Raw genomic sequence first — 20594 nt, 5'->3', positions numbered from 1 at the left:
TGCTGCTAATTTGGCTATCCTTAACTAATATTTAATTATATTTATTAATTTCTTTCATTGTTTATAAATTTCGTGGTATTATAGAAGAGAAAATAGTAAAAACTTTTGTTTCAAAAATATTTTTAAGAATTTATTGTTTAAAATATTGTTTTTTTTGCTAATCTATTTATGAATATAAAAGCAATATTCAGGCAAATGTGATCTACGATATTTCAGAATATTATTTAATTCTATATTACAAGCTCAAAAATTTAGAGAATGATTTTCTGTTCAGCATAAATAAAAAGTGGAATGTCTGTAAAGAAACACGGAAAAATGAATATTCTTAAAATACAATGTATTAAATTTCTTTCAATAAAAGTCGAATTAAAATCAAATTTAGTTTGAGGATGATAACATGCATAATTTTTAAATCTAAATAAATAAGAGTGAATGCTCATAATTTTTTTTGTCGTGTGACTATTTTAAGCCAAATTTTTACGCAGTAGCTTCAGAGGGTAAAGACCCCTGAGCACCCGAGGGCGGAAGTCTGACTTCTAACTCAAATGAAGATAGCACACACACACTCGCTTGCACAACCCCTTTTTGCACGGATCACGGGAAAAGCAATGCTCGTAAATAGTTGGTACATTATAAAACCTTAAATTACAGAATACTTTATTTTACAAAATATCGCTCACGAATACAGTAAAATATTCAGTGTGGTTTTGGGGATAATTTATTATTATTATTTTTTTTTTTTTTTTGCGTAAAAACATTATTATTATATGTTATATATACTGTCTTACTATTTAAGTTATGGATAGCGCAGTTTGTTTTTCACACTTTTTAAAAACTGTTTGATGTAGTCTAATTCCTTTTTTGAAGTAATATAGCAATTGATTTTAGGCAAACTTCACATTTTGTATCCGAAATCAGATGACAATGGTATCGTCTGAAATAGTAATACTTCGCCATATTTCAGGGCTATAGTAGTAGGAGGACGCTGATTGAATTAATTAAACATGAATTAAATGGGCTTACATAACAATTCTTCCGTAGAATTATATTTCAAGCCTCGAACCCAACGACATTAAAACCGAGTTTTTATATCATTAGGATGTTTTTAGGTTCGAAAAAATATTAAAGTGATGAAATAAACCGATGTATTATGTGTTTTGAAAATCATTTCGTACACTGATAGTCTCATTATAACTATTTTTTAACATTACTGAGAATAATATATATTTATTGCATTATGAAAATCTATATAAAAGCATTATTTTGATTTAAAATTAGTTATATATATTTTCAAAAAAAATTTATATTTATTTATGTATGCTTTAGTCAAGAATTGATGTATATTGTTTATCTTCTCTCAAATGTTTATCTGATATTTGATATATATGGCCTCCTTTTACGGATTTTTATATTTGGTAAGCATTTCAAATTTTGTTCATAAAAGGAGTTTGTAAAAATTTCACGATAATTAATTGAAACATTATTTTTCATTCACAAAAGGCATGAAAATATTTCAATTCCAAGTGCAACGCATGGTAAACTATCTCGTGTAAAACAAAATGCACTCTTGTTCAGAAAACTCGGAGAGCAAAATGTCAATTTTAAAGAAAATAAGTTCTCAATCTCTTTTCGGGGAAGCATTTAATCAGCCATTAGCAACAACTATCATTACATCTTCTTCACAGTCGCCTGATTCTAATCTCCACATCTGAAATATACAACTTTGTTTATCACCATGTACTTTTAATTAGCCCCGAAAAATGACTTTCTTTAATTACTTTAACGCTTTATGCCTCTATAAGATTATAGCATTACCAATGGATTTTAAGACAGATTCTCTAATTTCAAACTGCTTCTGAATAGAACATTCGAATCTGTAACCTCGCAAGAAAATTTGTAGTGTTAATATCTTCAGTAAAGAATGCAATTAAACTAATGAGTGCCTTTAAAGTTTTTAAATGGCAGAAATCAGATATCACCGATTCGAGGAACTTTATTTCGTTTTCAAATTACCTGAGTTTATCAAGGCATGAAATTGCTTTGGAAATCCTAGGGAGAAATCATTGATTTCTGATGAAATGTAGAAACTCTTCGTCATTAAGCGTCTTAAGAAATTTTTGATCTAGTATAAAGGAAGATAAAATTTATTCATTAGATGGAGTTTCAAAATTATTCGAAGATTTGCTTACATTTCGAAAATTATTTGAGATATGTCTGAAGCATAAAAATATTCTTATGGACATGGTCATTAAACGATATTTAATCAATCCAAGAAACTTCCACAAAAGCTTTTTATTCTATGATGATCTTGGATCTATTTTATCTGTGATGATCTTTTAAAACTCATCTGTTAATAAATTTGGGTATTAAATAAATATTCATTTCTAAAAAAATGTTTTATATTTCATTTACTTTTCATTCAATAGTAATTTTAAATACATCACTCTATCCATATTCTGCATCAGTTAATCCTCATAACATAAAGAGCATTATTATTTTTTATATCAAGAATAAAATAAAAAAAATGATATGGTACAAAGGAAGGTAAAACATGTTTATTAGAGACAGTTTTGCAAATAATCAAACGTTGGTTTACATTTCTAAATGTATTTAAGATATGGCAGAAACATAAAGGAAAATTCTTGTACAATCACCTGTAATAAATGTCCCATGCCAAAAAGCTTTCACTAAATTACTGTATTGCTTCTTTTCTCAACTGATATATAAAGATTCATCTGTTAACATATATAGTGATCTTATGTATTGGATTAAACGCACTTTTGAATTTTAGTTTTAATTCCTTCTCAATATTCACTAATAATTTTGAATTTCCCATTATAAGCACATTCAATATTTACTACTCCTTGTAATTAAAATTAATGTAAAGTGTAAATAGGTGTTTTGACAAAAATATTTATTTGGAAAAGCTATTTCTATTAGATTTACCAACACAAAGGAAATTGTAATAAACAATATAATATATTTTTCTTCTATAAATATGAGAAATAAAATCATATACTTCAAAAGCGCTAAGAAAAAGAAAATAAATAATAATGTTAAGCTAAAATATAGGAATTTAGAAAAAAACTTTTTATATGATATGCGATTTCCAAAGAAGATTTAATATGAAAAAATTGAAAACGATAATGAGTTCAACTCATTCTGTTCTAACTTACTTTGAAGTTTTATTTTCATGTTATGGCAGGAAAAAGCATGCGAAGTTTCAACAAGATGAAAGGTAACGTGTAATGAGGTTTTAAATCAAACGCTTTCACTAATTAAAACTGTTGCAATTTTTTTGAGCAGATTTCTCTTTTTGATATGTAAATTTTTTTCTCAAATGCTTATTAGCTCTTTTTCTTAGTAAAAAAAACTAGCTCTTTTAATACTTTAGATAAAATTTAGCTTTTTTTGTTGTTGTTGTTTTCTTGTGCAAAATTAAAACCTATACTTAAGCTCAACATTTCTTAACTAAAATATGCTCAAGAAAAATGTTTTTTTTTTTTAAATTATAATTACATATTTAAAATTTAATTGACATTTTGAATTGTTTAGAATATATTTGTATTTGTTGGCAAAAGGCAATATTAATACTAATTTTTTAAGGTGATATAGTTATTTTTATACAGATTCTTCTCAAATTTTAATATTTTTTTTTTTAAAAATTCAAGAATATTTTTTTTATTTTAATTATTGCGATTATATGTCCTTGCTTTGCTACAGTACGCATAATTTGTTCACTCACTTTATTATAAATGGAAATTTAAAAAAAATAATGCAACTACAGACGAATTTGAAACATAATCAACGTAGAATATTTTGGTCTAGAGATTAGAACAGACTGATTTTTGTTTTATTATCTCAACATGCTTGCTTTTTTTTTTTGAAATTGTCAATTACTTAGGATTTATTATGTGCCAATATTTTACAATTTGAATAAACAATTGAAGCAAAGCTATTAAAAGGTTAGATATCTAAAGCAATAAAAGAGAATTTAATTCTGATTTTTTTATTATATATATATATATATATATATATATATATATATAATATACTAATTAGTAATAAATACCAACTTAAAAGGAAAAATAGAATCAAAATTAAACCAAATAAAATAAGAATTATTTGGTTTAATTTTGATTCTATTTTTCCTTTTAATTTGGTATTTATTACTAATTAGTCTAGATTCATATGTGTTTTAGTAGCAGCTGCATTTGCGCTCTCTAAATACAATGGTGGTTTTTCTATTTATTTTTTTATAGTTTTTTTAGATTTTAGTTTGATTCCGAAATAATTTTTTAGTTTTGATGGTTTCAAAAATAGGTTTGAATTTAATAATGCTTATATTTATATATATATATTATTTATATATATATATATGAAATTTTCCGGAGTCATCGAAAGTGACAAAAGAAAACGCAATCTTTTTCCCTGGAGGAAATTCCATACCAGAGAACTGTCAAAAAAAGTACTAAGACTTCATGGATCGGAAGATGAAGTATCAGCAGCAGAAATATAAGAATTCATACGGCTAACGCAGCCTGAAGAGATATTTCCTTCTTTATTTCTTTGGTTCATCTTTGATGTTATTTAGAGTTCGATAAACAAGGCTCTTGTGTCATGTTGCAACGCTTCGAAGAAATGCTTATAGTTATTTTTTAAAAACGTTAATTTATAAAATGTGATCATGAGGATTCTTTTTGTATCAATAATTTCATATTCTAAGGTATTCTTATTAATCTCTTCTTACAATTCACTGGGTTGATTATTTATCTTCTTGAGGCGGTCGTTGAACTGTTTAAATAATAATTCAATTAGTAATGTTCAACACTTTATAAATAGGTCAGTGAATATTGGCCGTTGAGGAGTGGAATTAATTGTTACAAGTATATAATAAAACCGAATAATAATAAAATAGTTATAATAAAACCGAAATCTATAAAACATTTAATTACAAAATTTTCAGTGGCACATTTATTGCGTCCTTTAATCCTTTGCGCCATTTATAGCGCTTATTTCATTTCCTACTATTAGCTCTTGATGTTAATACAATTGACTTTGACACTTGATGTTAATACAATTTTTTCAAATAAATTTGTCCAATAATTTCTGTTTGGTCGCCAAAGTCGCCAAATCTATCGTCATGTCTCAAATATTTGTCAAGTTTATCGCCAAGCTCTATTTTGCCACTTAATATTGTAATTTTGTCATATGTATATACATATTTATATTAATTGTAATTATTCAATAAAAAGTAACTAAAATATTTTTTTTGTTGACCTAAGTAGGAATTGACTTTATTTATATATATATATATATATATATATATATATATATATATATATATATATATATATATATATATATATATATATATATATATATATATATATATATATATATTACTTGTTCTGTTTAAAGTATTATTTTGTTTCAAATGATCTGAAAATGAACTACTGAGTCACATTAGAGTAGAAACTTGAATATTGTTTGATATATATTGGTAAATATAACGAATACCGTATTGCTATACAAACAAAGTACAATGCTGTTAAAATCCAAGTACATAATATTCTATTATCTAAATTACATTTTTAAAAAAAAAAAAAAGAGAAAAATTTCCCTGGATTTCAAAGACATTGAATGAGAAACTTAATTTTAATAAAAAGAATGAGACAATTAAGATAAGTGAAAAAATTTTGCTTTTTACTTTTACACTAACTTAGTAAAAGGAAATGAAATGAGAACGCCTTCATTTTTGAAAATTTATAAAACCTTTTCTTGAAACATTGTATTCTTCAAAGAAGTTTAATTCATGTGTATTTATCTTTTAAATAATAAATTTGAAATTGCAAATGTTAAATGAATTTATCAAGTAAGTTAGTTAAGAATTCCAAATACTATTTAATTAATTCTTCTTTGCTTTTTCTCTAATATTTTAGATGGATGAATGTCCTTCATAAAATAAAAAGAAAAATTAGAAAACAAATCATTCCAATTTGTTTTTTTTAAACTACGAAATGAATTCTGGAATTCCCAGATATAATACGATTAATGTGATTATTCATTTATTGTTAATAACTGACACCTTTGCCAATCAGCTGATCTGAATATAATATTGGTTGTATTTATTTTCCATTAAATCCCTTCTCCATACCGTAGTGCCCCCAAGAAAATATTTTTAAGCATCACATTTTGACAAGCCTTCAAACCCTCTTAATTTAATAAGGCGCAGTTGTTTATTTCCGTGTGTATATTGACCATCCTAGCAGATTCGTATTCCATGACGTCAGAGCACTTTAAAATACAATTGTCCAGTTCATCTAGTTTGTAACTTTCGTGGTATTTTGATTTCAGTTTATTATTCATGACTGGTTGCTATTGGTAACCAGCTATTCGATATTCCGGCGATATTCGCTATATTTCATTTCATTTACAGTGGTTGGATGTAGGATTATGTCCCAAATTCTGTTAAATTCTCAGACATTAAATCAGTGTTTTTTTTAATCGTTTTCCGTGTGCTGTATTACTTGTGCATCAAAACATTTGTAATGAAGACAGGTCCTATAACATAGCACTATTAAAGACGCAAATATGCAGTTTATTTGGTTTCTAAATTTAGCGGTATTGTAACTTTACTTTTTAATTCGTATTGTAAACTGCACAAATATTAATCAAAATCATTTTTTTTATCTTTCGGCAATGTAAGAAAAATTACGTTATCAAATATTTGTTGGAACCACGAAAATTGTTTGATTCAGGAAAGCGATGTAAATTATTGTAGGAAATCAAGTTAAAAAAATATATGTTAGAAATTGCCAAAATAATAAGAAAAAAAGGCATGAATATCAGTATTATTATAAAAGTTAACTGTTTTTTAACTTTAAGGATAACATAAATATCATTTTTGTACTTTCATATTTTGGGATGTTATTGAGGGAAAAGCACAACAATTTTGCTTAATTTTTAATTAATTAAAATTCTATTCAAAGTTTTAAAAAACGCCCATCCTTCTAGGCAAATTTTTGTCGAATGTGGCGCTCTACAGGTTAAACAGTTTGACTTCTAAAGGCTAATCATATTCATCTTTATCCATCTTACAGACGCATATTCATCTTTTTTATTATTAAAGATTACTTCTTAATAATATTAATCTTAGCATGTATACAAAATTTATATAGTTTAAATAATTGGCTTAAATCAACATTTATTTCTGAAAAAAGGATATTAAAATTGCACAAGGATTCAGAATTTAAAATCAAGAAAATTTTAATCTGTTGGATATTTTTATTTCCATTCTGAGTATATTTAATTACGCAATAATCATTATGTCCAATATGTGAAACGTTAGCTCCCGGAATTTCATGCCTCATTCCAGGCTACACATAATTTTGCCACTTCTTATTTCGGTAGTTAAATAAAGAACCTACACAGTTACAAAAATTCGTTGATTATTTTTTAGGAAAAGTTAAAAGAATTATATTTTATGTGTCTTCAAGCAATAGTTTAAATCTTATTATTCAACGAATAATTAACTATGCCCACTTTTCCAAATAAAACAAGTGAGATTGTCAATAATGCATTCACGTGTTTTAACGCAAATTAATTGAAAAGATATCTGCAATAAAATGGCAATACTCTGTTAATAATATTTTTAATCAATATTATATTATATAATTAATACTCTATTCTATACTCAATAATCAATACTCTACTCTGTAATCAATACTCTACTCTATACTCCATAACCAATACTATATTCTATACTCTATTAATCTTAAATATTTCAATCTAATTACAAATTCGTATACAAATAGAATTTTATACTTCAACAAGAAATGAAAAGCGGCAATGAACAATTCGGCACAAATGTTTCCATAAGTTTAAATAAATTGTTTCCATCAAAGCTGGGCATGATAGTTTAGGTACAAAGTAGATTACCTTTTGAAAATGTATTCAAACGATTACAGTTAAAAAATGATATCGTAGGATAACACAATCAAAAAATTGTGTAAAGGCAACAAAGTCAACGGGACATAGGAATAATTCACTCACGGTCTTTAGTCGTTCATTTCACTGACTAAATAAATTGAAGAAATCATGATTTTTTACTACGAAAACATGAGATTTGTTGGATATTATCGTTTAAAACAGAGGTCAGTGTTCACATGTGGTGGCAATATGCATTCTAGTAATGGATTGTTATTTGTGTAGGTGTCTTCCAAAATAATGTAGGATTTCTCTTGGAGACAAACTAATAAATAGTGAGCAAGAATTTGGATTTTATAGTGAAATACAAAGATGTTGTCCTTGCATTCACTATGTTCTCTATGTTGTAAGATTAAGATCAACTGCAATCAAGGATCTACCTAGAGTGAACACAATTCTTATGTCTGTGTGGAATTTACGAAGAAATTCAAGGTTGCACCGGCGTAAAAAAATTCTAAATATTTTTGTGTGGCATTGGATTAAGCATTATAAGCTTTAGCCTCTCTCAGAAAAGGTTTAAGGAAGAAAATCATGAATTATCAATGTTTTCTTTTCCTGCCGAATAATTTATAACGTTCACATATTATTACCCCTCGGTTTTTTCCCCCTAGAAGTTATCAGCAACACAGTAAAATACGATGATATTTCTATTTCTTTCATAGCATCAATAATTAAACTTGTCAAAAACCTTATCGATCTCCAAACATGTTTGGATATATGTTTTCAACATAAAAAGGTTTTTTAAGTAACGTAACTATTTTCTTCAGTTTTCAAAAAGCACAATAAAATTTAGTTAATAAAATTTTCAAGTGTATTAAAGTTTTTTTATTAGTTACAATATATTATATTATTTATTAATAGAAGTTCTCAGTTGAAACAAATAATAAATTTTTAGCATTTGAAACTTCTCTGAGATAGATAGAAATTTTATTTACAATTACTTCTTATTTGCATTCTTGTATTTTATCCTCATTAACAGGACAATCCTCATTAACAGGATAAAATATGATATCACTCTTACATATTTTTAAAAATTCAAAATGATTTGGAATAATATTTAATATACTGATAGTAATATACCTCACTATAAGTATTTTGAAAGAAGTTTGGTAATGCTTCAATTTTTATTGATAGTGCCTTATATCGATAAAATTTATAAAATGATAATATTTTCAAAGTCTATTTATCAACTCAAATTTCCAACATTAAGAAATGAGTTGTTTTTCTTTTTTCTGAAATTGTGGAAAAAACTTACACACACACTTAAATTTCGGAATATGTCAATTAGAGATTTTTATCGCATTTCTATCATTTTCTTTACTTAAAGTTATTTTCTTGCGGAAGATAACTTTATTCCATGTGATTTACATTCGAATATCATCATAACAGAATTTATATATATCAGAATTAAAATAAATTCTTACAAATAACAAAAATATTTTATAATTGAAAATGCTGCGCTATTCATTCCTTTGCTACATTTAACCTTAAGTTATTTGTAATGTTATGGATTTTTTTAAAGTTTTTTCCTATATTTAATTGAAGTTCTTTCACCATATAAAAAACAAAGTATTAGAAACGTAATTTCATTATGGTATAAATTCTGTTAAACGCATTACGATCTGTTAATTTATATCAGATTTCACATATTCTTAATTACAATGACATTTAAAAAAGGAGATCTAATTACTTATTTGAAAGCAACAAAAAGTTTTTCAACTAAGGAGTTAGTAGCACCGAACTTCATGGTAATTTTTCTTTCTAAAAAGGCAGTTTCATTTTACAGCAGTCTTAGAATAAGACACAAATAAAACATTAAATTCCTTTTTTATAAAAGCCGTCTGACTTTTTATACTTGACACAAATTCATTGAATTACAAAGTAGGAGTGAAAGGTTTTAAAGTTGCTATTTTCAGTATTCTTTTCTTCAAATAAAATATCGCCAGGGTTACTATTTGACGAGTTTGATCGAATATAAATTCGACCAGCCGCAGTATTCGCATTTGTTTTCGGAATAATTCAGAACTAAAACAAATACGTGACACTTTTCATCAAAACGGAAGCGATAGTTTCGTTCTTATGCATTTTAGACTTAAACTTTTTAGAACTAAAAATAATAGATAAAGCCGTCTAGAATAATATAAGTAATCCACTTCTGAGTGTTATGATATATACCTTAGGAGAGTTTTGACAAAGGCTAAAATTTGTCATGAAAGTATTTTTATTCCTAGCATGAAAAATAGAAGTTAAACTGAAAATTAATTATGTCTAGCAATTTGTCTTCCTGAATATTTTTGGAAACCCGAATGCATTAAGATATTGTCTTTTTTATTCTAAAGATAGTTTAATATAAACATTGCTTTGAATTGGATTGATTTACTACAATGCAACCAGTTTTAAAGTAGGATAAAATGAACTCTGCAATTTTCAATCTTGGTTAGTTAAGAAAGTCAACACATGAGCTTTTATTTTTCTGACTCAGCTTTTGATCATTTGCGTAGTGAAAAAATTGTATTAATGTGTGTTTTGAAGCAATAAAAAAGTCATTTGGGATAGAATTCGTAATTTTTAATCGTGTTTAGTTCACAAAGACGATATCTGAATTAATGTTTCTCATTTCTGATTTAAAATGATAGTCTTATTTAAAGAAGTATTTTGAATTTGATATATTTAAGTCCGTTTTCAAGCTACTGCATTTCCTCGCACACAAACACACACACATATATATATATATAAAGAGAGAGAGAGAGCAATTGTGTTTCAGTTTTAATATTTCATTTCATTTTGACATATCTGCAGTTTCTTTGTTGATTTTACAATTCAGATTTGCATTTTTTACAAGATCTCTTCTTTCATAATTTATTCTATATGTCGTCCCATATATTTTCCTTTCACATGTTTTACTTTTGTTGTTCTTTCTCAAAATTTGACTGTCGATTGCAGAATGTAGCCCATTTTTACCGATCTGGCTGATATGAAATTTTATATAATCCTTTAAACTGGGTAAATTGCTCGATTTTTTTAAACTAGGATGGTTCAAATTACCACTCAGCCAAAAAAAAAAAACTAAAAAAAGATAATATGCATTTTCATTTTTTTTGGAAAAAAATGCAAATAACAAAAAGTAACATAGCTTAAAAAAAGTTTATGTTTAAATTCCGTTAAAATTCAGTCGAGCGCTAAAAACAATTATCCGCTTTTGTTTCTTTGCTGATTTTATTGTTCCGAGTTAGCTGGCGAAATATAAACAATTTATTTCTTTTAAATAATTTCTTCAGGTTTAAATATCACTTTTGAGAAATCACGTTGTGTTATGACTTCTCTTTGTAATTGAGTTCTAAACTCATAACTTAATTATCACTCTGTATATTTAGATGTGCTTTAAAAGAATTAATTTATATACATATAACATGGTTAGTCTTCAAACTTATAAACTTTTGAAGAACACTTTCAGTTAGGAAAATTTGCATCACAAAGCTGAAGAATTATGTTAATATATGTATGTCGTATATCAGTTATTCGAGTAAATTATATATATGGTTAAAGAGGATTAATTAAGAAAGTTTGAAAATATATTGAAAATATATCTTCCTCATAAATTATTCATGCTATATAATTGATAATAAATAATTAGACCACATTCTAAATTCTTTCATAAAAGAAGACTCTCATGAAACAGATGGCACTTAGATAAAACTGTTATTTAATCGTTTCAGAAAACTTTGCTGCGCTTTAAGTTCCATAATATTTAACCATAGAAATGTTATTTGATATCATTGAGATTGGTGCTTATGAAATTTTTAATATCAGTGGATCTTAGGAAGAAAACCAATCACATAAGCCTTGACGTTAAAATACACGCCCTTGTCAAAAAAAAAAAAAGAATCCAGAATATGATTGGGAAAAAGTTAGAAATTGGGAGATTAATATACAGCGAGTACTGAAAATTTTTGTATTTAATATCTTAATTTTTATTAAAAACATCAGAAAATTAAATTGACTTTTATTGAATTAATTTAATTGATTTAAATTCAATTTCATTATTGAAGTAAGCATATTATAATTAAAATATATACTTGATTTTATTCAATTAATTTTAATTGAAAATCCCAAATGGATATCAGGCATCTCCATCAAATTATGTAAAGTGCATCTTTTAACCATTCTAAAGTGTATCTGAATGACTTTCAAAACCGATCCTATTATTTATTACGTTTCTATATGAAGTCAATTTTTATTTTTACACAATGTGAAACTATTCTATGATTGCAAATTTAAAACGACCACGGCAGTTTTCGAGCCAATGAGGCTCTCTAATTATAAATGTAAAATTTTTCGTCCGCTAAGATTGTAAAGTGCATAAAAATTCATAGAGGTATGTTTTTGTGCGTGTACATGAGTGTGTGCTAAATGAAGCTTATTAATGTTAGCAGTTCCGATACTACAAATGTAGGTAACACATTGTTTAATAATCTCTAAAAATCCTCCAGTTTGTGTTTCTATATGAAGTCCATTTTTATTTTCACACAAGTGTGAAAATGTCTTAGGATTGCAACTTGAAACTGCATTAGAAACTGTCTGGCTTATAAGATCCTCCCTGTAAAAAATTTTCGGGTTTTTTTTTTTCATGATATTTATCCATGTTAGCAGTACCAACACAACTGTGTAGAATGCATTTTTTAATTACATTTAAGAATCCTCTGAATAGTTAATTGTTCTCTCTTTAAATATTGTTTTTTTCCCACAGGTGTGTAACTGGCCATTCTGTAAGAATGTGAGAAATACACCATCGAATCATTTCTTCATGGACTATTTTCAAAGATTTTGCTCAACAAATTCCCCTCGTCATTCATTTACTTTGAAGGCCTCATGAGAGGGGAACTTTATATACTTTTAAGTAAGTGATTTTAAATTATTTGAACCATTTACTTTCCATTAAATATTGAGTATAACCAAATAGAAAGTTAGAAAGTTCTCAATGGAGTATTTTGCTCGTTACTCCTTAAATCAGCTAATAATATAATATTAGCCTTTACAAAGAAATGAGTAATATATTAATACATATAAAGAATACACTAAGAAACCAATTCATATAAAGAAATAAGTCATACAATTAATTACAGGCACTATTTTAAAGTATTATTAATAAATGAATGTTCTTTAATAAAGGATAAAAGCAGAAAAAATATGAACATGTAGTGAATACTTATTTTTTTACTTTATGAATGTTGTTGTTTATTCGCTAACCCAGTTTTTCTTCATATGCTGAATGAGGAATTGTGCTAAATGAAGAACAAAAACATTTAATAAAACAAATTGGATATGCAGAAAGTTCATGTTATATTTTAAAAATATAAAATCAACTAATTGATTAACATGAAGGACATTTGCACTGAAAGACAGCATTCTTTGGAAGGCAGCATATTTCTCATGATGTTAAAGTTTTCTTATCTGAGAAACAATTTGCCAAAATTACGTTGAAATATCTAGATATTTCCTAAGACTGATAAAGAATAGTATAAATTTAATTGCACATGATGTTTAAAAACAGGTAAAAATTTCATGTGTAAGATCTAGTTTACCAAGATCAATAAACATGATATATCTCGTTTGTCGATTTTGATATATATATTTTTCTCGTTTTATTTTTGTTTTGTTTAATCAAATTATCATAAATATTTCTTCACTCAAAGTAAAACTGTAGTTCTTTATCTGATGCTTATGCAACTGAAGGGAAGATGTATTGAAAATTTGTAATCCATTATTCAGCGCTACATCTTGCATCATATTATTTGAAACACAATATGGCATCAGTTACTAGATTCTGTATTATCGACTTAACCATTACTATATGAAATGGTTCCGAAGATACGATATGCAAAAGATTCATATTTCGTATCAAATATTACAATATCTGGTCAATTCTTTCCACTCAAAAGGCAGTATTCTATCTTAATTCCTTTGAGAACTCTTTAACCGAATTCTTAATTGCTCCCACACTTAAAGAATAAGGATTTAATTCAAGATATAAGTAGAATGAGATATAAATAGATATAAATAGTATGAACTACAAAGCGGAAAAGCAAACTTTCATGGTAGAAGATGACACAGGATCATAAGACATTGATAAAAAAAGTACGGAAACAACAAGTAAGGAACAAAAATATGGCAGATTTTAATTAGTTTCATAAATGTATCAGGAGTATGTCTCTATGTATATACTCCTGATACTGTACATGTATATACCTATCTTCAGGAGTGACATTTTGCATCTGGGAAATGCTGGACATCAATAAAGCTAGAGCTGATCGATGGACATCGAATGCGCACACTGTATCTATTTGCAATATGTCATCTGATAAACGGTTAAGTAAAGTCCTGTGCCATGTCCGGCACTTAATTGCTGTCCGATGCAAATCATTGTATGTAGATACATAGAGTATTCGTGAAATTAAACTAAAAATATTTGCAATTCTTTTAATATTTTTTTTTTATTTTTAAAATTATGAAATTTATTTGGAGTCATTTTTATTTGTGAAGGAAATTGCTTTTAAATAAAATTACTTTATATGACATTATATGAAGTCTAACGAACATTTAAATGACCATAACACTTAGGAGAGCGTTTCTTCCACTTTGCAATTAAGAGATGTCCTTTTCTGGCTGCCTGATGTGCAAAATATTTCATAATTAAATTTTGACTTATTTCAAGTATGATGGGCATGAATTAATTCTATTCAAATGTACTTTCTCTTTATATTTATTATGCTATGCTACTAGTCTTTACGGAGGAGTTTTGTCTATAATTGAAATAATTTTTACTCTTATTTTAGCGTAAATGACTTTTTCAAATTTTTCCTTCAAATCAATTATTCCTACAATTTAAATAAATCAAATAATAATTTAAAAATTATTATTTCATTGATTTGTTTTATTTTACCAAAATTAGATTCATCTGTTGAAAAAAAATTATTTTCCTTGAAGGGAATTCCACACTCCAAACTTATATATTTATATAGCACTTACAATATCAGAGATTTTTACTTTCAGTAAAACCCAGTACATGAGCATCTTAATTTATTATTACTAGCAAACGCATTTCCTATATCTTATATGAAAATATAATTATAGAGGGAAAATAATAATATAATTTGTAGTTTAAATTTATGCACTTTCTTCAAGAAATATAATAAACATTTCCATGTGAATTTCACAATTTTTCTAATTTAATATATTTTCTTAGTTGAATAATAAATTTAAATTTTATTTGCTTTCTTTAACAAAAAATAATTATAATGTTTTATTCTTCCTATTATAGTGCATGGCCTAGATTACTTTTATTAAAGTGCAGTAATTTTTATATAACAGCAACAAGGCTGAAAATTCGTTTTTTTCTAAAATAAGATTTGAAATTATTTCTTCGTTCATTTTCAAAGGCTCTGCTTATTTATTTTTTAAAATCCATTTATTGCTTGAAATACAAAAATCGCTTACAAATCTATTATTTAGATTACAAATTTAAGGAGATGAAAGATAAGAAAGACGAAATAATTAGATTTAATTACTGTCTTCATAAATGTTTGCACCTTTGAATTTATAATATTGCCATTTCCAATAGACAAGTAGAAATTTTTACGAAATCCATTTCTGTAAAATAATTTGATAATTTCCAAAATTTAAAAATATGCATCATGCCAAATTTCAAAGAAATTGTTTTTTTTTATAAATATTCAAAAAGCAATATATTTATGAAATAACCAAAGACTTGTACATATTTAGACTCTAAGGAGTGGCATCATCTTTATTTCATTTTCAGTTATTATTTTTATTTTATTATGTTACATATTTTACTTTTACTGATTATTTGGAATAATATACACTGATGCATACCGAATTTACATCTATTTTACATATTTCTGGCTAAATAATTTCATTATTACAATTTTAGCTAAATTATTTTATTCGTTTCAAATCATAATTATGTTCTGGCACTGAGACTTCTTTCACTACTTAATTTATAATTAATAAGCGTTTATATCTTCCTAAATAGCTAAAAGAATGACTATAGACAAATTCATTAATTAATGTAAATAATAAATCTTCACATATTTACTCACTAAAGTAATAAATTCATCAAATCTGAAAATTTTATTAAAATCATAATATAGAAGAGAGATTTTTACTAAATTTCTCATAATATGAAAATGCAAACTAAAAATTTTATTAAAATCATAATATAGTAAGGAGATGTTTATTAAACTTATCATAATGTGAAAATGCAAACTAAACGAATTAATATAAATTAAAATTTAATATGAAATTTAAGTACTTGTATCTTTATCAGATATATTGTTTGGCATAAATATAGCTAAATCAACTTCCTTCTTTTTCCAAAGTCTTCATAGTAATATTTTTCCTTCAATGTTTTTACTTTCAAGTTAAAGCAGAAAGCTTTATCACGTATTGAATATGAATTTCTATAACAGAATTCCAAGAAAACAGCTCCATATTTTCTGGTATTTTTAATAACCTGCCATTTAAATATAGAACATATTGAAACTTATTTCCAAATAAATAATCCAATGACGAAAATTAAATGAAACGTTTATAATTTCAATTAGTTTTTTATATACTAGTTGGATAAGTGATTTACTGTCTTTTAAGCTGCAGAAACATTCCAATCTGTCAAAATTGCTTACAATCACTTAAAATAAATTAGTTTTTTAAACAGCATGTTGTATTTTAAATGCAAATTTCTCGCTAGAAAGTGAAAGTAATTTTGGATGAAGTTAAATATTTTATTTTTAAAGTACTTTCTTTAACCGTTTGAGGGAAAACTGAAGTTAAAACAAGCTTTCTTGCAGAAATCTGGTTTAATTAAAATTGTTATTTACAAAATATTCGTGGAAATATTTCATTTTCTTTTTCCGCAACTAAAGTGCATGAAATGCTCAAAACGTAAAATGTATAATTAAAGGTTTTCAAATTTAATATAATTTAAATGTAAAAGTATGATAGGACCTAAGGTATTTAAAAGTAAAATAATTGTTCCGAAAATTAAAAATAGATGAGAAAGAGAAATAGTAAATATTTTGGGAATTCAGTGAAGATAAAAAAAATGCAATATATTCAATATAAATTCTTATCTCCAGTTCAAAATATCTTAATATTTTTATCTTGTATCGCCCTTCTTTAGTTTATTTTCAAATTTACTCTTAACCATATAGCAGCAATAACTTTCACATAAAACATATATTCCAGAATTAAGTCAACAATTAAATTAGTCGTATGTATTGTAAAAAAATATGCTTAAATATTTTTTAAATAATTGTTAAAATTTCAAAAAAATATGTAAAAAACTGATTTTAATTTTGAAATGATGCTAATTTTTTAATTTTGAAATGATGCTAAAGTGAATTTTTACAATAATGTGGACCGAAGTTTATGGAATAATGTTTCAATTTTGATGAGTATTCAATATTATTTATAATTAATATTTGCTTTGATTAAAGTAAAAGTTTCATCGTATTTTTTAAAAAAACTTTTGTCATATTTAAATCCGTATGTAAGAAGTAATTTCATATCAAATTTGGGATCTGTGGCATCATTGCCAGTTGTATTTGGTTAATTGAATTTCCTCGCCTGTTTATCCCCTTTTGATGATGTTGTGGTGAAAGCTTATAAGCCAGCTAACAGCTACGCTACACGAGCAATTGCTTTTGTATTGTAGTCTTGTTACTCAGTTGCGAACCACAAGGTCCCAGGTTCTATCCTCGCTTATACCAATCCGCTACATTGCTGGCCTCAGATGATGAACCTCAAACATTCGTACAGCTGTTGTGGCTGCCCGCAGTCAAAGTCGTCAGACTCACTTGACGCAACAGCGACCACTCACCCACACACGCTCGCCATAACGCTTGGCGCTTCTCAAATGCTCAAATGGTATAGGCGCATTAGACTCTATAGCTAAATACATCACTACTCAACAGCCATATCGTACGTCTCACCTCCGACTCACTGGAGGGTCAGTCGGTGGTGAAAGCTTATAAGACAGGTAACAACTACGCTACACGAGCAATTGCTTTTGTATTGTGGTTTTGTTACTCGGATGCGAACCACAAGGTCCCAGGTTCTATCCTCGCTCATACCAATCCGCCACAATGTCATCCATTGACGAAGGAATACATAATACTGAAAGGCAGTATTGTATCTAGTCTCCATCACTTTTTTTCTGCGACTTGCCTATGCGCGTGGTTATATGCTGTCCTTAGTACAATTTCTGTTTTTTTTTTAAATTAATGACTTATATTACGACTTAAGATACATTGAAAACCCCGATAACCACCACTGTAGCAAAATACGTTTTTAAACTTTTTATTCATTTATTTTGGTAGAGTACACTTTTCTTTTTCCTAAATTCTTTACCATTTTTCCTAAGTACATTTAAAAATGATAACTAATATAATATAATTTGTCTGAGACAAAACCAAGCCAAAAGTAGCTTTTTTTTCAGTTATTTAAATGGAACTATGGAATTGCAATTTCTCAAATCTTTGAGTTTCTTAAATCCCCACACCGTTTATTCGGTATACGGTATTATCTGAAAATTACAGTCTAGGCTTCAAATAATATGAGCAATGACATGAAGAGACATTCTCCTAATTAATAATGCTCTAAAAATGAGCGTCAACGACTTTCACATTCTAAACTCGTTTTACGCAGATAAAAAATTTTGTGTAAATTTCAGTTGGATTCCTCTTAAGACTTGTAAGTTATTCGCCTTCACGCTTTTAAATTTCCACTTAAATGGAAAACTTCTCAGCTTCATGAACCACATACATATTCCTTCCCATTGAAATGTCTGGTGCAAACATTAAATCGTGACTGAAATGGAAAATATATGCTAAACACCTCTTATTTTCCGTCCGTATCTTTAAGAAAATATTTGCTTCATTCATTTCGTACCTCATTACACTAGAGTTACATGTAAAATCCCCATATACTTAGAAAAAACAGTCGATGAGAAATGCTAGAAAAACTTGAGTTATTATTTTGACGGCATATATTTGAAATTTAAGAACTTGCATAAAAAAATGTACTAAAACGGATGAAAACTTGTTATTTGAATGCAAAATTTTCATAAAAATATGGAAGTTACTTTTACAAATTACTATCTCGTATTTCGGAAAATCTTTTTCATAATTCGTTTTGAGAAATGTTATTTGGCATTAAATCTTTGTTGGAATGCATGTATTTGAAAGATAAGTACAATACCTCATACTTAGCAAAATCCAAAATTAACAATAAAATTCTGCAGTTTTAAATTTATTCAAATATTTTGATTAAAAATGCATTTACTACTTTAATTATAAAAATGTGCAACAGATCGGTAGATTTACAGACTTATTTATAAGAATTCTTTTGAATACAAAGTATATGAATTGTAAATTTAAATTCCTTAATACTGAAGAAGCAACATTGAAAAATTTATATCTCTTTCCATCATTCCTGCAGGACGCAATCTCTGTGAGAAATTTCTATCAATGGCACAGACAGTGATATCATCAAAAGTAAAAGATGCATTTGTCATTGTTACATTTCGATTTTTAATACCAGATATTTTAATAGTCTATCAGCATGATATACTCTAAATTTTGTAATCTTAAGTTACTAATTGGCAAATCAAACTTTGATTTCTGAAATGATGAAAGAAAAATTTTAATGGTGTATCATGATTGATGCATTCTTAAACTTTGTTTGTGAAAATGCCTTTTAATCAAAATTTTAATTAATTAAAAAGAAGTCAACACTATGATGTCTTTACAGAATAGTGCACAAAAATATTAAAGAGCAAAAATGATTTTATACCATTTTCAAAACCAATAATTTGGGTTATTTTAATGATGCTATTTTAATTGTTATCCAAAATGAGCCAAAGTAAACTCAGAGCAATATCATATAGATTAAGTCAAAGGAGTTAAATCGTGCTAATTCATAATTGGGTTGTATATATCATATTCAAAAAAAAAATTATTGCATTTTTATATTTGAAAAGGACATTTATTTCTCACAATTTTTGTGCATTTCTCAAAATTTCAAAAAGTTTAAAATAGCTGTAGTGTATAAAAAAAGCATCAATTATATATGATGTTGAGATCCTTATATATGCTTTTGGTAAATTGAGTATTGTTCATTTTTCTCACAACAAGCATAATTTTATTTCAATTCCAAAACTCCGATATTAGAATGCAGATTCAAATACTTTGTAGGAAATTTCTAATTCTTGAAAAGTATGTACATTTTTTATGCATTCCTGAACTATTTCAATTAGGTTGCGAGTGCGAACCCCGCCGGCCGAAAATTCCCCGCGTGCTTCGTGCTGACGCGCGTAAAATCTTTCGTGGTCACAAAGTCCTCCATGTCGAGAGTAATACCACTGGGGGTACTAGATCAGGGGTGATCGTTCTCTGATCCAGGTCTAAATTACGATCCGTGAATGAGTGAATGAAGTCCGCCCGTAAAAAGGGTTGTGACGTGTGTGTAGCTAAAGTCGTTCTCTTGGCCCTAGATGGCGCTACTTTAGAAACAAGAGGCGCTCCCCCTCA

General features: G+C 27.0%; 1 protein-coding gene across 1 annotated transcript in view; it reads left to right on the top strand.

Moving 5' to 3' along the window:
- The window catches only part of LOC129968286 (uncharacterized), a 168173-nt gene that overhangs the window by 77834 nt on the left and 69745 nt on the right, over nt 1–20594 (top strand). Inside the window, exon 2 of the mRNA XM_056082142.1 lies at nt 12737–12886. Coding sequence (XP_055938117.1) covers nt 12859–12886 — 28 coding nt within the window. The 5' untranslated portion in view covers nt 12737–12858. The remainder of the gene's footprint in view (nt 1–12736; nt 12887–20594) is intronic.

Source organism: Argiope bruennichi, chromosome 5 (genome assembly GCF_947563725.1).
Source record: "Argiope bruennichi chromosome 5, qqArgBrue1.1, whole genome shotgun sequence".
NCBI classification, from domain to species: Eukaryota; Metazoa; Arthropoda; class Arachnida; order Araneae; family Araneidae; genus Argiope; species Argiope bruennichi.
This window is presented reverse-complemented; position numbering and strand designations above follow the sequence as displayed.